This window comes from Adelges cooleyi, unplaced genomic scaffold, assembly GCF_023614345.1.
Source record: "Adelges cooleyi isolate 19-005CV unplaced genomic scaffold, UGA_ACOO_1.1 ACOO_flye_CR_arks_rails_tigmint_CR_PRNA_2, whole genome shotgun sequence".
Taxonomy (NCBI): Eukaryota; Metazoa; Arthropoda; class Insecta; order Hemiptera; family Adelgidae; genus Adelges; species Adelges cooleyi.
Window position 1 is genome coordinate 11,167,630 of NW_026095860.1, and position 19,782 is coordinate 11,187,411.

Here is a 19,782-nt window from a genome sequence, read left to right on the forward strand (position 1 = left end):
TTGAGTTATTGGTTATTCCTAATCCTGCTATAAATTCTGAACATTTCGAGCCCAAATCGTTGTCCTATCTTAAAAATTGACCGAGTTATATTTGTTTACGGAAAACGGGTTTTTTTTTTTTGAAAAAAAACGCTTTAAAGTTTTGATACGTTGCCAACTTTTTATTTTGCATAAATCTTAAGGAATGGAATTTAACCAAAAATTAAAATAAAGTGCCCTTAAGCAGATAAGATAATCATTTTTTTTTCTTAAATATGACGTTTCCAACCCCGAATGAAGAACCCTTGGACGCTATACCTATAGTAAAATTTGGCCAGTAGGTTTTTATTCATTTGTCCATTTGCATGTGTCAATACACTCTCGATAGTAGATTAAAAAGATAAAAATCTTCGTCCAATTTGAATCGAACGCCACCAGCTATGCGACGGAACAGTTTATAAATTGCTTTTTCCTACAGACGGATTTTATTGGCGTTTCGTTTTTCCTTTATTACCTTTGCCCCTCTATACATCAATGGCGACACCGTCGAGTCAAATAACGCATATCGATAAACGTGTAGCTCGACTCCCACGTACATTCCGCATTATAATTTATGCACATAGAATACATACACACACATTTATATATAGCGCCTATTATTGTTTTTTATTAGTAGGTATACTATTATATGTATGTTACATTTTTACTATAAATACTAAATAGGTGTACATCGAAGAAAACCTGAAAGGAAATTACTTTTAATTCGCATACAAGGTGATTATTTTATCGTGAACCACTCAATATCTCATTGGGTATAATTAATAGTTGCATTTTTTTCTCATAGTGTTTTCATATAATGTGATTATCCTAACCGCCAGCTATATAGTCAAGCGTAAACTCTCAATGACCAAATCCTACAATCATAATAATATACGTGCATTAGGTATGTATAATAAAACACTAATTTATACCAAGAGTAATGTATTAGTTAACTGCATGTTTCGGCTTATGCGGAAAGAGTATTATAATAATACATTATACTTGGCCTAATTTTGTGTTTTATTATAGAGTCGAGTAGTGTGGTTGTAACTTATAAGCAAATGAGGCTAATATAAATGCAATTTGTCATAAGAAAATTTAAAAGTTTAATGTTTTTGTTGTGTGTATCACAAAAAAAAACTTATAAATAAAATGTTTAAAAAATCAATTAATTAGTTTTATAAATCAAATTTAACTACAAACATAATGTCCATTAGGTAACCCTTACATATTGATGGTTATGAACGTGCACTATAAATAAGGTGTTTTAAACTAATTTGCACGCCCTAAATACAAAAACCGTATCTGTTTATTTGGTAATAATTTACTGTGTTTATTTGAAGAATATTTGGTTATATTATAACTTACTATATGAATAAGTATCGGCCAAACGCTCAAGTTCACTTAACATATGCAAAATGAATCACTGGTTGAAATACAAATAAGATGTATAGGCATTTTAAATACAAACGGAGCCTCCTGGTTTGAATATTTTTACATAATATATACTAACTGCATGTGAGACGTATGTTCTATATTTCATCTATAAGTGTTTTTACTAGACCCATCTCATAGGTAATAAGGTTATAAGACCCGATCGTGTTACATAAGACATTCTAAAAAAATTTTTCTGAAAAATATGTTTAATGTTCGAGTTGTATAAAAAGCACTATATATTATCTTATCTGTAGTATAATAATGGTAGCCTTAATGGTAGCTTCAGCATAAGTACACCTATCTCTAAACATATACCCTAGTGGTCAATTTTTTAAAATGCACATTAAACATGTGTTATCTAGTTTGAATATACATACAAAAGGAATAGATTTAAAGGGAAAATACATTTATTAAGCAAACCATAGAACAATATTTTATGGAATTTGCAAAATAAGACGGCACATTTTTTTTTTTGTAATAATAGAATATGTAGAAATAAATTTACTTTTCCAGCTTATGTCCTATTAACACGATTAGGAATTCATGAAGAAAAACTTAATTAAAATTCGCGATTGGAAAATCAATAAGTTTTCAGCTCCTCGTCGAAGGTACAAACAATTTTCTTTGTAACGGTATATATTATTAGTACTTCGACACAAGCCTCAGATACGGCATGACCTTAACTAATTGCACTTCCTTTGTACGCCGAGTTAATCGTTTTGAAATACAGACGGATTGTGTACAGCCAATATATATTATACTGCTGACTAGCTCTTGATGTACTAATCCCAACTCTTGATTATCTGCGGTGACAAAGTGACGGTAGAAATTCAAATCCTGTTTGAATAAATTAAGCCATGCGAAAACTACACCAATCGCTATTATTACACTTATATCAGGTGGATGTACAACGTTCATATTAATTATTAGGATAACAAATGTACAACTATGTATATTATATAGTATAGAATAAGATTGAATAAGCCAACGAAATATAGCCCGTAAATTGAGGCTAGCACAATATTATGTTGAGTGGCAGTAAACAGAACGTCCACGTTAAGTTGGTGGTATGTGGGTTTTCTTAAAAACGTTTGTATCAATATGGGGACCTCAATATCCATTGTGCATCTTTCTTCGTGACTCTGGGGAGTTGTGTGTCACAATTTGTCCTATTTTCGGTTGTTCTGGCACATTTTGATGGGATTTAGCCATTAACCTAGCCTGTCCTTGCATGCCCTGTGTGGAATCTATTTTATATCACTTCCCTTGCATTTAAGATTGGGTTACATTTGGTAGGATGTGAGGATTTGCTGGTCTTCCATTCGCCGTTCCGTTTCGACTCTGTGTTGAAGTTTTCTGAAACGAGTTTCTTTTTTGGCCACTTTCCGAGTAGGCTTTCGAGATGGTGGTCTTCGATTAAATTCGTCATTCGTATCATTCTGCGTGTTGAAAGTATGGTGTTCGCAATACAATTACCGTAACTGAGAGTCCTGTTGAGAGGTGGAAACTATAAACATTTGAAAAACTAAGACTTTCTAACTCTTTTGTATAAATAATTATGTTTTAAAAAATACAATGCACACTTGGTCACTTAACAATATTATTTACCTAAGAAATCCTCAATAATAATGGTACACAATAAAGTTTAGCATTAATAGTTCAATATAACTTTATTGTTTGGAAATCACATTTTTTAAATCAAGTAAAACATGGTATAATAAATATTCGACATATCCTCTAAAAGAAGTTTTATTTGTTTTTCCCCTATCTATAACTAGACCCGGGAGAGCGTTCAAGTTCGAAACAATTTACCACCCCCATATTTTATGCAAGATAAAAAGTTCGAGCTCATTTTTTCCCAGTTTTTCAGTTGTAGAATTGAAATCGGTTTAATATACATTTTCTAAGCAAATGGTTCGCTGATGGAATAGCCATAAATTGACCAGTCCGTTTTCCACATCTAACACGACAGTGGATTTATTAAACATTTTTCGTTTGAGCTGACTTATTTTTGGTGGGTCCGCCTCGAAAATGCTGTATATCCATTACAGTGTCTACCGAAGATAAACCGTAGACAGGGGCACTCATGTACTTCATTTATATGTTAGGTGCATTACATGGACCTTCCCATAGGAGGCGAACTAACCATATAGTAGTTAGGGACAGCTGTTAAGGGGACCCATATATTAAGAAACAGAAATATCCAAATAATTATTAAAACTAAAAATATATATTTAAATAAAAACTCAAATGATACATACAGTTTTATTTTAACAAATATCTACCAAAAATTCCTCAATTTTAAAATATACATTTTCATTTGAACGTTTTCATTTAAAGAACAAAGAAAAAACTATTTCGATGTATTTTCATCTAAATAATTTTGTACGTTTGAATAAAAATGGAAATATATAATAGTTCAAATGAAATAAAAATTCAATTAAATATAATAAATATTTATTTATAACGTATATTAAAATAAAAAAGTATTTCAAACTATTATTTTTTGTTATACTTTTACTCCGCCTCACTTACTAGCTTGTAATACAAATTATAATATACGTCTCATGCTTAACAGAACATTTTTTGGCTGTGCACCAGCAACTATTTCGTTAATTCCAATCCGCCTTAGGCCTTAACTAGATGTAATCGCAAAATTGACATTAATCGTCAAGATGGTTTATCTTTGTTTTCTCAATGTTCCCACTAATTTATTATAGTTGTAAGAGTATGTCAGTAGAATTAAATACATCACTATCTGATAAGTCTTTTGCAATATTTTGGAAGTATTTTTCTGATAGATTATAAAACGGGGGTGATTTTTTTTCGATTAATTAACGGGACCAAAAATAAATAAAATCCGATTTAAAAAATGTCTGGGTACATTATTGAGAGTGCAACAATAAGTCTGCTTGTAATTTCTTAACACAAGATTAATGTTACATAAAAATATTATAATCAGAATCAGATTGGCCTACAGGGAATTTGTAAGTTTTTCCAACGGACCGCTTAAACCGATTGGCCGATAAAATATTATAACACGAGACGTTTATAATTTTTGAACAATGTACTATCTCGATAATAGGATTGTGTCTATGTGTATTTACTATTCAGATAGTTTGTGCAAAATCGGTTTGAGTTACTTACATACAATACTTGGGTGTGGAGGGGTGGCTATCATAGTTTTGCTTACAAATAAAGATGAAAATAGCTAAAAATATGAAGAGTAACAAATAGCTATTACCTATTATACATTTAACAATCACAAAAATATTAGGTACGAATAATCAATGCAATTGTCTTAAGAATACTTAAAGCGGTAGAATATAATATCTATGGAAAACCGATAGCCGTTTTCATGCGGAAAAATAATTAGCTTCTGATTCTTGAGCCCGAATATTTTTATTATTGATTCTAAATTATCATTTATCTTTTATATATTTTATACTTGTGTTTTTACATGCAATATTCGTATTACTTTAGACAAGCTTCAGCCTTCAGGTATAATGTTTTTTCGTCTGGTATTATGGTTGTGAAAAAAAAGTGGAAGCGATTACTTTGATGGATGGTAAACAAATTGTCCTCGGTGGCTATTCATACACTATTCAGTATTCAGCGCGTTCTCGTTTCTTCTATGCGATAAAAACGTTGGCAAACCAAAATATATCCAGTTATTTTATTGAAACCCATTCTGGCGAATAAGTTCAAACTTTAAAACGTGCACATTTTTCACACTCCATTGTAGGCGATGGTAAGTATTGAATACAAAAAAATAATAAATAAATGTAAAAGTAAATACGTGCTCATCTTTTTTTCATTGTACACTTGTAAATATTTGTCCACCATTTTTGTATTTTAATTATCCTGCAAAGAATATAATATAGAAGTACCGCTGTTAGCTTCCAACTAAGTCAGCATCCGTTATTCTGTTTTGCTTGGGATACCTTCACGAATCATGCCATAAGTACAAGAGTGGCGTTTCATCTATCAAAATATTTTCAATAAAAGTAATAACATGTTAGCGTATCGATTATTATTTGATAAATTACCCTTAACCCCAACCAGCAGCACCGTTGGCCATTTACTGTGTTCTTTATCAGTATACATTTCGTTTTATATTTTACGACCGTTTTAAGTTATTTTCCAGTAAGATTCCATTAAGCTTTACTATAATTAATATGCATAACAATAATTTAATGACACATGGTCGAAAATGGACAAATTTGTGATAACAGTGAAACAAATGTTAATTGTATATTATCATCAGCTCTAAATTTTGAATACACATGATTTGAGTATATTTTGTGGCAGTTAAACATTTTTTTTTTTAGTAAGCGTTTTCTTGAGAGCGATACAATTACTCTTAAGAGAAAAAAAACCTTATTGTTGCCTACACGTACACACTTGAAGAAGTTTTCAGCACTTGAAAACCTTTTATTTTTTTTTATCTTCTTGTTTTGACATTTTTGTTGTTGTTGTTGTTATACGTGTATTTAAATGGTTTTCCGCATCTTTACTAGCAATCCTTATACCAATATTTTGGTTTATATTTTATTACAATTTTAATGGTAAACATTACAATAAATAATAGTAATTTTCTGTAAGGAAAATAACAATTTATTATTATTTATATGTTTTTAATAATTGCATCAATATATAGACCAACGTACGTTTTGAGAGGTTACAACAATAGTGCAACTCATATACACTATTAATATTACCTATTATTTGAATCTACAGTTTGCCACTATATTTTAATTAACATTTTTAAATTAAAATTAAAAGTGAACTTGTATTATTAGATAGTAACATCGTACAAGATTGATTTGACTATACATAGTGTAGTTTACAGAAAATGGTTTGTCATAAAACGGACGGAGGCTTTTAAATACAGGAACTTTAAAGTTGATTTATTTTAAAAGCTCGAGAACTGTCTATTGTATTATTTAAAAGATCATAAAACGTTACTTCATAAAATTACTTCTGGGGTTTAGTAGACAACGAAGATAAACTATGCCTTTAAATATTTCGGCCAAAACTTTGTTGTGTGTATTTTGAAAAGCGAGAACTCTGGTTTGAATTTTCTCTAAGTATCTATCAAACATATACTTTCCAAGAATTTTAAACCTTAGAGCTGTACTCTAACCGACTCTTAAAAAGGCTTAAACCCACGACACACGTCTAACAGTTTGTTTTATTTAACCATTTACTTGAATTATTAGTTTAATTTGTTGTTTTCGTTATTTGTATTCGACACGTGCATTAAAATAAATATCAGTAATTTATCGTTTGCTTTGTGTATAGAATAATCATAGGGTTGAATAAGTATTTTAAAAATGTAGTTTATCCTTACATGATGTCCTTACATCATTGTGAGAAGCGGGATGAATCACAAAGGACCCCATACAGCTGTCGGGGTGACTAATCACTTTAAATGTCTCAATATCGTCAGAAAACAAAATTTAGTTACAATGATAAGAAAAAACATAATTTATATCATAATTGTATAGCAAAAATAAAACCGGAGACAGGTAGCCTTATTAATTTGTTTTTGTCAGTAATGCTGTAAGCACAAAGTAAAATAACAACTGCTAACGATGTATTTTTCATCTATAGTTTCATACTTGTTGGTAATAACTAATAAAAAAAAATGTCATGATCCACAGAATTCAAAGGCCTTTGACAAATGACACTATGAAAATACACGTTAAATGTACTTGTTGATTCTGTGAAATAATTCTAAAATAGTAATTTCCTGATGTCTGTAGATTTAATATTCCTGTTACGACATACCGATGGGTACCTATTCGAGATTAAAACTTGAGTTTAACGCAGTTCCATAGCCAGGGATGGGTAAACAAGGGGTACGTAACCAACCCCCCCCCCCAACAAACAAAAAAATTATATTCTATACATAATTTAACAGTATAATATGTGGGTTAGCCACGCAAACTGTTGACTGTTGCAAAATAAACGTACATTAACCCTTAGGCCTTAAGTTATTAATGGATAACTTGTCTCCACCCCCCGAATAAATATTTAGCTACGATACTGCTTTAGTACGTTATTAGGTAGTATAAGTTAAACATTATATATAATAATATTATTTTATTTGATCCTTATGTAACCAGTGTTGAATAAATCGTGGCCGCTAGAGATAGTAGAAGGGTTTAAGACCATTCGACGAAGGATATTTTGATTAGTCAATTCGGCGAAAAGATTTTCCAGCAAAAGGAATTTCTATGTTTCTATTATAATACATAAAGTATTTGAATAATAGTGACTCTCTAAAGAAGCAAAGCTTGTAGTTGATTTTTTTTCGTTGAAGTTATTTTTATTTAACTCAATCTTTGTTATTACAATTTTAAGTCGTTTGTATTGCCCCAAGTGGATGAAAATACTTAATAAAACGAATGGAAAATAATTTTAACTATTTGTTATATTTTTAGCTTCGATAAGCAGCTTGAAAGGTATTGGTTTTACAATGATGTGTATAGCTAGCATGTCTATATAGATCCGAAATCATAACAATTGGTACTTTGGTGGGTCAAAAGTTTAAAAAGTCAATTTCTTACCGCCTAAACCGGGAAAAACACAGGCTGGTTTACACTATGCTTGGTTTGGACTGTAATAGTTTAGACTGAACTTGATTTGTATTCTAATGATTTATACTGTGATTGGGGTGTACAGTGATTTGATCACTTTCAAATGCATTCAAGAAATATAACACATTATGACAAATATATTATATATGGTTTTAAAAACTGTTACTCTATTTTGATTTTAAAATTTATTATCGATCACGGTCCTCAATTATGACGACAACTATTATTTTTTAATTAAAAATCATTCCTGTCTTTTGGTCAGCTACTTTTAACACCGAACACGAGCACGTACTTAAGAACCCACTCTTTTCACGAGACGGAGATTCATAATAACTTAATGGTTTTAACCTTATTCGCAGCACATAAGAGTATATTTATTTTCCAGGAAGTTTCTGTATCACGTATCACGTACTTTAATAAATATGATTGAAAATAATATTTCAAAGGGTTAAAGATATTTATAAAAAAAAATCACCACAATAGACTTGAGTGTAATAACTATTTTTGTAATATAAGTCTGATTATCAAAGCTTCGGCGTACGTTGCTATGGTTACTGTTGGTAGCCCGTTCGATCTCGTTTTTGTCAGTGACGGCCATAGCACCGTCTTACAACCGGCCAACAAGTGAGCAGAGTAAAGAATATAATGTTGTACTCCACCGGTCCTGTAAATCACTAACTATCACGAGCAATTATTACATCCGCAAAACCGAATATGTGGGGAAAAAAAGATGCTCTACAAAATGTCTAGAAGGAAGGTGAATTATTAAAGAATACAAAATCCTGAAACCGTAATTAAAAGAACAATTTAATGTGAATAGAGAAAAATATAATAAATATTGTTAGGCTGCAGTGTTAAAAATTGTTTATATATATATAGTAAAAAAAACCCTTATTCGTGTCCTCCTAGCGTGCGATGTAGCGTTGAACATAAATAAGAAAGCTGAGGTGTAAGGATGCATGTAGAATTATAGAATTATATTTTCTTTTCATAAGTGTTCTGCAAAAATGAAATACTCGTTATTTAATTAAACCGTACACCCGTTCTAGACGTATTTTACTCAATGCGTTGTCTTAGAATACATTTATCATTAAAACAGCTCACGTTGTATATATATATATAGGGATCAGTAGATGATTATAATGTAACAATGCCATTATGTTGTAGTGAAATTGAAACTATACAAAAATGTTTTTTATCCAAATTCGCTCAGTTCCCATGTTCATTCGAGCGTGAACCATATTAGATTAGAATATATGTGTTTCAAAAAGCAATCAAAATCAGGTTCAAACGCTAAACACTGTAAGTGGCCATCGAACACATTTCTTTTTTTTTTGTTCAAACAATCAGAAGTCGACCTCCGCATTGACTTTGGTACCAAGCTGTTTACTTCTCAGACGGAGTTTTGGTTTAGTGGGCTATCTGACCTTCTTAGTTAGAGACCCAAAGACAAGGTGGCCATCGTTTCGTTGTTTTAACTGCGAACTACTATCTCGGGCCATGTCAAATTTAACGGCATAGATATTGGAATTTATAGACTTTTAAAACTAAGACGGATGTAAAAAACACATTACAGTTGTAAGCCGACCACTTGAGTGTCAGTGAAGTGAAAATATAGCGGCAGTGGGACTGCGGTCACTGTGGCACGTGGGTAGTAATCAATTTTAAAAGCTAAAAATGATAAAAATCACACTTTCGTTATAAACGTGCACCTCGGGCCTAAAAGAGTCAATCAAATAATGTCGCCAAAATGTATAAGACCCATTCCTTATCGCTTATGCATTGTTATTCACTTCATTATGTTCTTTGTTTATTATTTCAAAATGTTACGCATGTTAGCAGTAAATTTAAAACCACAAGGCCTTCTAAAATATGAACGTTAATGATCATTTACCAAAAACTTTTTAAATGAAAGTACGGCCCTTTTAAACCCGAAATACAAAGGACTATTATACATGTATAATGACTGGTTATAATAATAATTTACAAGCTGATGAATTCTGTATACTTTTCCTTCCAAAAACTTTACATGATTAAACGTTTGTTTATGAAACTATGTCGGTGTTTATTATAGTTTCATTTTGATGGGCGAATTGTGTGCATTCAAATAAACTAGACAATTTTATACTAAGTACATAATTTGGTATGATATATATATTTTTTTATAAATTATAACCAAGTATGAAGTAACTATACTAATTATTACTTGTTCAATAACGTGTTCTCGAGTACTTGTTTCTAAAAAAAAAAAAAAAATAATTTCGCTGATTGGCTATAATCTTTCATTATCTCTTATAAAGCCCTCTCCCATATCCTTTGTCATCACTCCTTATCAAGCTTCATTTTTTCTAAGCATTTTTGTATCCCTTGTCCCTATTACCTAATTATTATTATTTTAAACTATCAGGTGAATCGTGTGCGGTGTGAATGTTCAGTTAAGATTAGTAGTGGTTGGGTGCCATAGAACATATTCATGGTACATATATCTCTACATGGAGGGGAGGAAATTTCTTTCTTTATTATTTTGATAGTTGCAGTAGAGTATAGAAGTTATAACATTTAAAACTCTATCGTTCGCAATGATTATATTATAGTATACTCTCGAAACACACGTTGTAAAGTTTTTCATCACGTTTGCGTCCACGATAGTGCTCTACCGCAGAAGGGCTGAGACGGGGTTAGGTTACAGGTGGGGCTGCCACAACGTTACACTTACAGCACAAGTTTGAACCTCTGGCCGAAGTGGCGGTTATTTATTTCTCTAAACAGTCACATTTCCCTGACCAGCAAAATAACTGCTACTGACAGAGATAGCCTAACCGGAGTCCATGTTTAACAGCTACTACATCGGCCGTTCTCCAACGTTTGACGGATAAATCAATTAATTGAAACAATGACTTTGGGTTTTCCTTATCGCGCCCTATAGGTTGTGTTACATTTAAAAAAAAACTGCTCTTTTAGTAAAAAAAAAACAAAGCCAGTACAGTGAGGTTGGAGGAAATTGGGACGGGGAGGTTACTGGTCTTAGTTATAAAATCTCTTTCATATAAACACTTCCATGAGAATCTCTAGATGACAATGAATATTATACATTTAGGTAAGGTTTGTTATGGCAATAAAGCATCTGCGTGACTGAATTAAATGTGTGAAAGGAAAGTGGTGAGCTTTTTGTATTTTTTGCCCAAAAGTACCTTTTGGATAAGATTTCTTTTGACACTAAAAATTGGTCATGTACCAGTAGGTAGCGCACATATAAAAAAAGACAATATATTTTTTTTTTAGATTGCCAAACTCAATGCGCAGTATATGTTCGGACGAGCGGTGCGGTACAGCCATCAAACTATCGTACTTGCTGCCGTTTCTGGTGTGCAGCCCAACGTTCCTGGTGTTTGAAATCTTGGAGACTAAAGTCGAAGAAAACGGCCAAACGACCACGTTGTATCACCTGGGAATCAGCTCACTGGCCAAAGTCAACCAAGAACTATTGTACATGGTCCATCTATGGACGTACGCCGTGATCATTAAATTACTGCCTTGTTGTATACTCACGGCCGTTACTATATCTCTGGTAAGTGAAATTGCATAATTATTTTCCATACTTGTTAAAAAATGTTATGAAACTTTGACAAAGGACTAGAAAAAAAAAAAACGACAAAAGTTCTTTAAAAAAAACATTTCTTTTTTTTACTTTTTCAAATAGTTGTGACCTAATTATTTATCAAGAGTATCACTGGAAAGTCGAGCACAAAGATAGAATAAATTATAAATCAGTCTAATATAATATTAAAAAAAAAAATTTTAATGAAATTCGACAACCAAATTAGCCTTACAAACTATCCCATACCACAATATTAGAAAATGACAATACTTTCCAAATTATTAAGAGAAAATAATTGAACATCATAACTTGTTATTTGGAGGTCTATATTGATTAATTGATTATTTTCCGCTGTACGGGACATTACCCAATAAGAATTTATATTAAAAAATCAAGCCGTATTCTCTGTTTATTAACATTTCAAAATTGAAAGACGGAAAAACTTCAGAATTAAAACGCCGAAACTTTTATTAAACTTCCTCAAGAAAAGTCTGAAAACTACTATGGTTCAAAGTTCAAACCCTACATAATGAGAACCATATTCAAAACGAAGCGAGCTTCAGTCATGTAAGAACTTTAGAGAATCTGTATTACAAAAATCATTGCAGCTTTGACTGGTGAGCCTTAGTCAAATTTTTTATATTGTCTTTAAACCTTGCGTGTTATAATATAAGATGTGAGAATTTAATATAAACTTTTGGTTAAGTAATAAATTCTCAAGTGTTGAACAGGAAAAGATTCTTAAACAGCTCTTTTGTACTTGAATTAAACGTGTACAATCTTTTCTTAATTTCTTCTAATGGCCGTTAGCTGTTTGGCCTACATCAAGTAGAATAGAGTTTAGCCCATAATTTTAATATTGTTAACTATATACTTAGTTTTCAACCTTAGCCTGTGAGAATGGTGATTAGGGTTTTCTTTGCTGTAAATAGCATAATAAGCAGTCAAGAAAAGCTAATTACTTTTTGTACAACACAACACAATTTGTTTTTAATTTACATTTTATCTTTTCCACTTAACATTATTTTGTAAGACTTTCTGTTGTAAAACTGATACCTCGCAAAGGCACTCAGTTTGTGAAATCAAGATGAGTTCATTTTTTGTTTATAGTTATACATATTTATTAAATAACTGTATTCGTTTCTTAGGGAAATCTGTGGGGAGACTGTATATTATCTAATCTATGATAAGCCGAATTTCCCAATCCTTTAGCTACGTTTAAATATTATGCCATCGACATACTGTATATTAATTATTAAATTAATATACACAGGCACTTCCGACTGTCTTCTATTGTGTAATTAAAACAGCCCATACATCTCAGTATAGTAATGTTTTAACCGTGAATTGCTGATGCCGGTATATATACACACTATTCATATAGATAACCGAAATTTAATCTCTCTCTATATATATACCTGTATACTGTATAGTGGCCGGAACTATGTACAATATACATTGAATAACAATAAATTAACAGCTGATCAGATTAGTTTATTATAATAGGTACCAATAAAAATTTAAACCTAAAAAATATAAATTCAGCACTAAAAATAAGTAGTTTTAATGGCAATGAATATTTCTCTCCTGAAAATATCTCCTGAATCCTGAATTTTCTCTCCTGAAAATGACGAGGACACTAGCCTGAAAAATAATGTTCAGAGAGTCGTTATTGCAAAACAATGTTCTCATTTCATTGAAGAAGACACATTCAAACACCAAAAATTGCGTCGTACAGTGTATTTAAAAACACATTGAATTTTTGACAATATCATACTTAATTTAATCACTCCCTCTCTCTCTCTCTCTCTCTATATATATATATATAAAATGTACTCCTCTCCAAGGAGAAACAAATGAATTATGAATCTATTTTTTACATCCACTGTTTATGTTCAGTGAACATTTTCTACAAATGTTTTTTTTTCTTTATTGAGAACCGAGTAAACATATTTAAAGCCTAGAATAGTGTACTCGCAACACTCTCAGTATAATTGGTACAGTGTTATTGTGATAGTAATTATTTATCGTGTCCAACTGTAAGTGAAACGATAGTCTTAGTAGTAATAGATGAGGAATTTCCATTAAGTAATGAAACTCAAGCATAACGTCTAATGAACAATAGACGATTTTTGACCATACTGTGTTCACTTAACTTCTGTCTTGCATTGATTAATAGTATTAAGCACATTTTATTTGCTTTTTATGCGCTATAATATCTAAAAAAAACCATTAATTTTTGTTTACATCAATGTTTTAATCATTATTTTCCTTACAATAAATTTAGTATATTAATGAGTTTATAGTGTCCTGGTCACAAACTAATGTATTTATTTTAAAGAAACATGAAAACCGAAGAAACCCCTTTTCAGGTCGGTTTAACTTGTCAATCTCAGCGAGTACTCCTCGACGGCATAATTTAATTATTTTGTTGAAATGAAATAACGAACACCAATAATCGACATGATATATTTTTATTTTTTTTATAAAAACCATTCACTCGACTTTTATAAATGAGATAAACCCCTCAAAGCCTTTTATGAAATTATTTTAACCGTTTGGTATATTTTTGTTTTTTTTTACAGTAAAAATGTTCATTTTTTAGCTTCGATGCAGAGCAGAGATGCTATTTTTTTATGCGACTCCTATTTATGTTAGAAATGAAAGATAATTAAGATTAAACGAAATACAACCTTCAAAAATATATATTTATGTTGGTGGACCATTTTATCAGTTTCATATATAGCTAAACAAATATAGCATTTATAGAAACAAAAGAGGCTTAGCGACTTGCGCTTAAAACAACTTTTCAGACAAATCTCGGATTAGCATTAAAAATCAATAAGTTTATATCAGCTAAAAAAAACAAAACATCTTAAATTGTAGGCAATTGATTTTTCAGTTATCTTTTTGGGGCAGCATCTCTGTTACCTTAAAAATATTATCCCTTTTAGCGATATTGTCTGGACTCACGATACATGTTAAACTACTAAACCAAGAAACATAATATAAATCTTATTTATATATATAGTATATACAGGCCATTTGTCTGAAGTTGGCCATAGGTACCTTACAAGAATAAAAGTATAATTCAAACCAATAAAAACACACTGTAAATTGAAATGTTTGTATCTAAATCGATACGCAATCGATTTTTAAAAAATAATCGAAACATTTCCACTTGATTTAAGGCATTCTTTAAATGTGGGTAGATTATAACGCGACTGATGTATACAGTCAAATCCCAAGAATACATCACTGGCTCTTTTCATCGGAAACGATAAAAACTTCCTCTTTGTGTCCATTTTCAAAGGCAGTTTTTTAATTAAAAGTCTGAAAATAGCACCGAAAGTAGGTCTTGACTTTACTGTGTGCTTACACGCATGCAAATATGATACAAGTGACGGCAAAATAAAAATTTAGTTGGTTTTAGTAACTTTTTACTATCAATACTTTAAATTCCAATTATTATTTAATTTTCCTCGTTGGTAGTAAAACGTTGAATGTCTTTTCAGCTTGGTATTTTATTATCTGGTCAAGTATTACAAGTTTATAGTTCTTACAGAGGCTGTCATGTATTTTATGTGTGCAACTATAACACACCAAATCGTTTGACTAACATAGATATACAAATTATAGTGCATAATTTATTGTTTAAGTGCATTATTGCAAGTACCCTTTTGCAGTCTGCTTGACGTTTCAACGTTCACCAGAGTTAAACGATTAAAATAAAAATTGCATTAATCATTTTCGTTTTTCGACCATCGGCCGCTTTGAACATTACCATCATTTCCATTCCAAATGTAAGTCTTTTTTTTTTTAAACGCCCAATACATATGCCATATACATATTTGTATTTGGTAAATAAGCGAACCGCGAAGGCAAAGTAAAGTTTACTACATTACTACTTTATTTTTTCAAGGAATTTTATACACTATAAAAAATAAACTATGAGCGCTAAATAAATATTTTCTTGACAACCATCAAAGTTTTATGTACACACTGCAACTAAACTTTATATATGACAACATATAAGCTGATGTAAAAAATTAAGAGAACATTTTTTTATGTTGTGCAGTCTATATACCTTATAAAAACCTGTAGGAAAACAAGAAAAAGAGATTGCAAGTGTGCAATCGAGCTTGAGGAATACCATAGAATTATTAACAATGAGTGATTTTGTATGTTATATTTTTTATAAAAGCTAAGAAAATATATTAATACTTAAAAATATGAACAAAATCTTAAGTAATAGACTATTAACAAGTACTGATTTAGTCTAATTTTTAATATTTTTAAATAGATTATAAAGGCATAGTTAATTAATAGTATTGTCAATCCTAATTATTAACTGTTATATTATGTGACATCGCTTATTTTTTTGCAATTAAATACAATTATTTATTAGATCGTTAAATTATAACATAAATATTTGCAAAAAACTAAAAAAACAAATAATTTTTAATTCGCAATACAACCAGTACTAAAGTGAAACTCGAATAAAAGTAGTATTACGTCTAACATTAGCTGTTGTGGTTGTTCCAAGTTCTTTCTAAGCGAGTAAAAAATATTTTTCAATCAGGATTAATCTTATTAAACAGTAAATAAAATGATTAACATTTTCGTGAAAAATACATTTAAAAAAGGCAAGGCAGAGAAACAAAATTTCTCCATTATTAACGTTTTTCAATACACTTAATTTGAATTATTACTAATACGAGTAGGCGCCCGTCAAAGACAATTTTAACGTCTTTTATGCTTTTAATACATTTATAATTGAACATTTTAGCTTTTTTATGTCTTCGCATTCATAATATTACTACTTATTTTTTAAAAGAAAAAAGTCATTCGATTCAAACTCAAAAACGTTCACTAATTATATAAGACGCAGTAGTCTGAGAATAAAACTACATTATAAAGTATTAACTCATTTTTTGCAAGACATTTTTGGCATCATGCGTAGCTTTGCTACTACGTTTACAAGATATTAAATGACAAATGGTATTAATAAATAATACCGTAATCTCATTTTATTTTTACTCATTTACTCGAAGTGCTCACTCATTTACTCGTAGACTAGATGTATTTAACCAAGCCTTAAAACCATTATTAGGCTTTCACCTGTTGTTTCGTTTGTCCGCAGATAACCGCACTGAGCGAGGCTTCCGAGCGGAAGGCCAAAAGACTTCCGACCCAACAGCAGATGGCTCGCTTGAGGAACATGAAGCTCAAGCGGAGAATGGACAGGACCAGTCGGATCATGATCGCCGTGCTGCTGCTGTTCCTGGCCACCGAGTTTCCGCAGGGCATCCTCGGTCTGCTCAGCGGCATACTGGGCAAACGGTTTTTCCAAACTTGTTACCACCTGTTCGGCGAACTCATGGACATGCTGGCTCTGTTGAACGCGTCGTTGAACTTTGTGTTCTATTGTTGCATGAGCAAACAGTTCCGAGTGGGGTTCGGACAGTTGTTCAAAGCACAATCGAGCTCGATCTGTAAGCCCAGCAATATACTGGAGACTTTCGTATAGGCCGGACAGCATGGCCTACGGGTACGGCGAGAATAAATTACACGCATAAGTATAGACATAAGTACGCGCGGGGGTCGTTAGAGTATTAATTTTACCGCCTCGGCACATTGAAAGTCGATTAGGGGATATTTATTGCGTCTTCCACGGCACAATGCTGGCAACGAACGAGACGGTCGTTACGACCGTTTGTATCCACTCGGCACGTTCGCTCGCGCACAGCTCAGCCGAATAATAAGCTATTTACCATTCTTATTACGGCCATTGTGGCCCGCGCCCGTTATTTGTGTATCCACCAGCCTTTGTGTTGTATTTGCCACGTACCTTTTTTTGTTATTTTGTTAAGACTAAGGTAAAACTTGTGTTTCGATGCGAAACTGAGAAGGTAATGTTTTTACAATATTATGTGCTTTGTGTGTGTGTTATCCTTAACCGCAAAACCGACTTGTTCATGTAGCAATCTTATAAATCAGAAATCGTACCTGAAAGGATCAACAAATAAAACAGTTCATCACTTCTTTGCAAAATCCAGAAAGACACCCCAAAAACTGTACAGATATTTCAACTTAAAATCACTACCTATAACTTTATTGAAAATAAATAAATGTGTAAGGAATACATCTAAAATGTAGTACTATTGATATACCATAACAAACTAATAAAATATCAAAAACCCAAATGGGGTGGAATCTTTTTTCCGTTATTCACTTTTTCGAGCATAGTTTCAGGACTGAATATCATCTGAGAATACATATAAAATATGTAGTACGATTTTTTTTTTATATAAATAAAAACACAAAAAAGGAGAAAAACTACACATTACCGTATTCAATTTGCAAGTTACTAGATGTAAATGTATCAACAGGTATCCGAAAATGATTTTAAAATATATACTTTTTTTTTTACAAATATTAATAATTGTTTGTATTTATATTAACATATTATAACATGTTTTTTCTTACCAACAATTTTAATTTTTATTTTATATTATATTTTGGTAAAATAGTGGCCCTAATTTGAAACTGGGCCCTATACTTGGTCTTATATAATTGTCTCGAGTTTTATCGATATTAGTACCGTCTACAGATTCGCACCGAAGCGTTTCTTTTAGTGGTTTCTTCACACTTAGTTGTCAGCTATTCCTTCGTTCTTGTGACTACTCCGACCTCACTATGCTCCGTCACCTCTGTGTTGGCTTTTTTAAATCAATTTCTCATCATTATATAATTTCTATTTATTTAAATACCAAGTACACAATACACACGCTATTGGTTTTATACACTCTTATTTAGTGGCGCAAAAAACAACTTTAAACTACCAACCCCCCCCCCCACAACTTTCAACTCTTCTCTAGTGTGTAACCACTGGGTAAGTATTTAAATCAAATATACAACAACAGGGTTAAAAAAAAAAATGTTGGACGCCTCATATACTTGCAAATCGCTATTATTACACGCATTACTTTAATATAATAAAACGAAGGAGCGCTCGCTTGTTGTATACGCGCGTTTTACATTATATTATACTGATTTTTCTTGTATATTATTATTATGATCATCGTCATTATGTTCTTTGTTGGACTAAATTTAAGTTTATAATGAGCTCACATTTGTCATGGTTGTGTACCGATAAAACCTAATAACATTATAACATAGCATATTAATATTATGTGATAAATACTACTCAAACGTCGTTTATAATATTCAGGAAAGTAGTTTATACAATAGAGTCGTATGAATCGATTAGTTCTAAAATACGAACTAGCTTAATTATTTTTTTTTTTTTTTAATATTATTTTTAACTAATATTATTAATATCCTTATATATCTATATATATATATATATATATATATATAAATAGTTTATTTTGCGCAAAATAAACGGGCTAAATCTGACCCTTTGCGAATTACGGTGACTCTCTTGTTAAAACGTTTGCAGGTGAACGAGTGGGCGATTAACTTGGGATTTAGTGCTTGGATTTAGCGCGTTCAAAGGGCTTCCGCGGTGTACTTTGTGTTCACGTTTGTTAAAAGCGCCTTGAAAAATTAACCAGTACTTATAGTCCACCCTCGAACTGTCCGGCAATAGTTTCCCAGATCTACTATTTCGCAGTAAATTACTTAGGTTGTTACACGCTTGTTCGACAGTCGAAAGTAAGTACGGCGAATACGGTCCGACGATGCTATAATATTATTTTTGCCTTTAACACGAGTTCTACTTAGCTTTTAGTTTGGAAAGAAATAAACGTACAAAAAATCCGTACAAATGTTCGGTAATACCATCCATTCTGGATTATTGACAGTGCTTTTTTTTTTGTCATTTTTGTAGTCAGCGACTTGAAACTATGTTGTATGACAGAGAAATGCCAGTTATGTAAATGAGTGTTCAGAGTAGACAATTGATGATAGGATCAACGGAGTTGCTTATAGATGTGTGTGTGGAGTTAAAATCCATTAGAAATCAGTATATACGCTTTGCATCAATCGCAGGAAAAACAAAATAGAATAAACGGTTTGGTCATGTTAATTTAGCTAACGACTCGTTCTTTACTTAAAATTATTTATATTGGCTAAATTTTTATTTTGAATAACATAACA

At 31.5% G+C, this 19,782-nt stretch overlaps 1 protein-coding gene across 1 annotated transcript in view; it reads left to right on the forward strand.

The window, feature by feature from the left end:
- LOC126833398 (G-protein coupled receptor dmsr-1-like) overlaps positions 1-18,921 on the forward strand; it is a 69,516-nt gene extending 50,595 nt beyond the window's left edge. The window contains exons 4-5 of the mRNA XM_050564712.1: positions 11,343-11,628; positions 16,802-18,921. Coding sequence (XP_050420669.1) covers positions 11,343-11,628; positions 16,802-17,188 — 673 coding nt within the window. The 3' untranslated portion in view covers positions 17,189-18,921. The remainder of the gene's footprint in view (positions 1-11,342; positions 11,629-16,801) is intronic.
- The last annotated feature ends 861 nt before the right edge of the window (positions 18,922-19,782 follow it).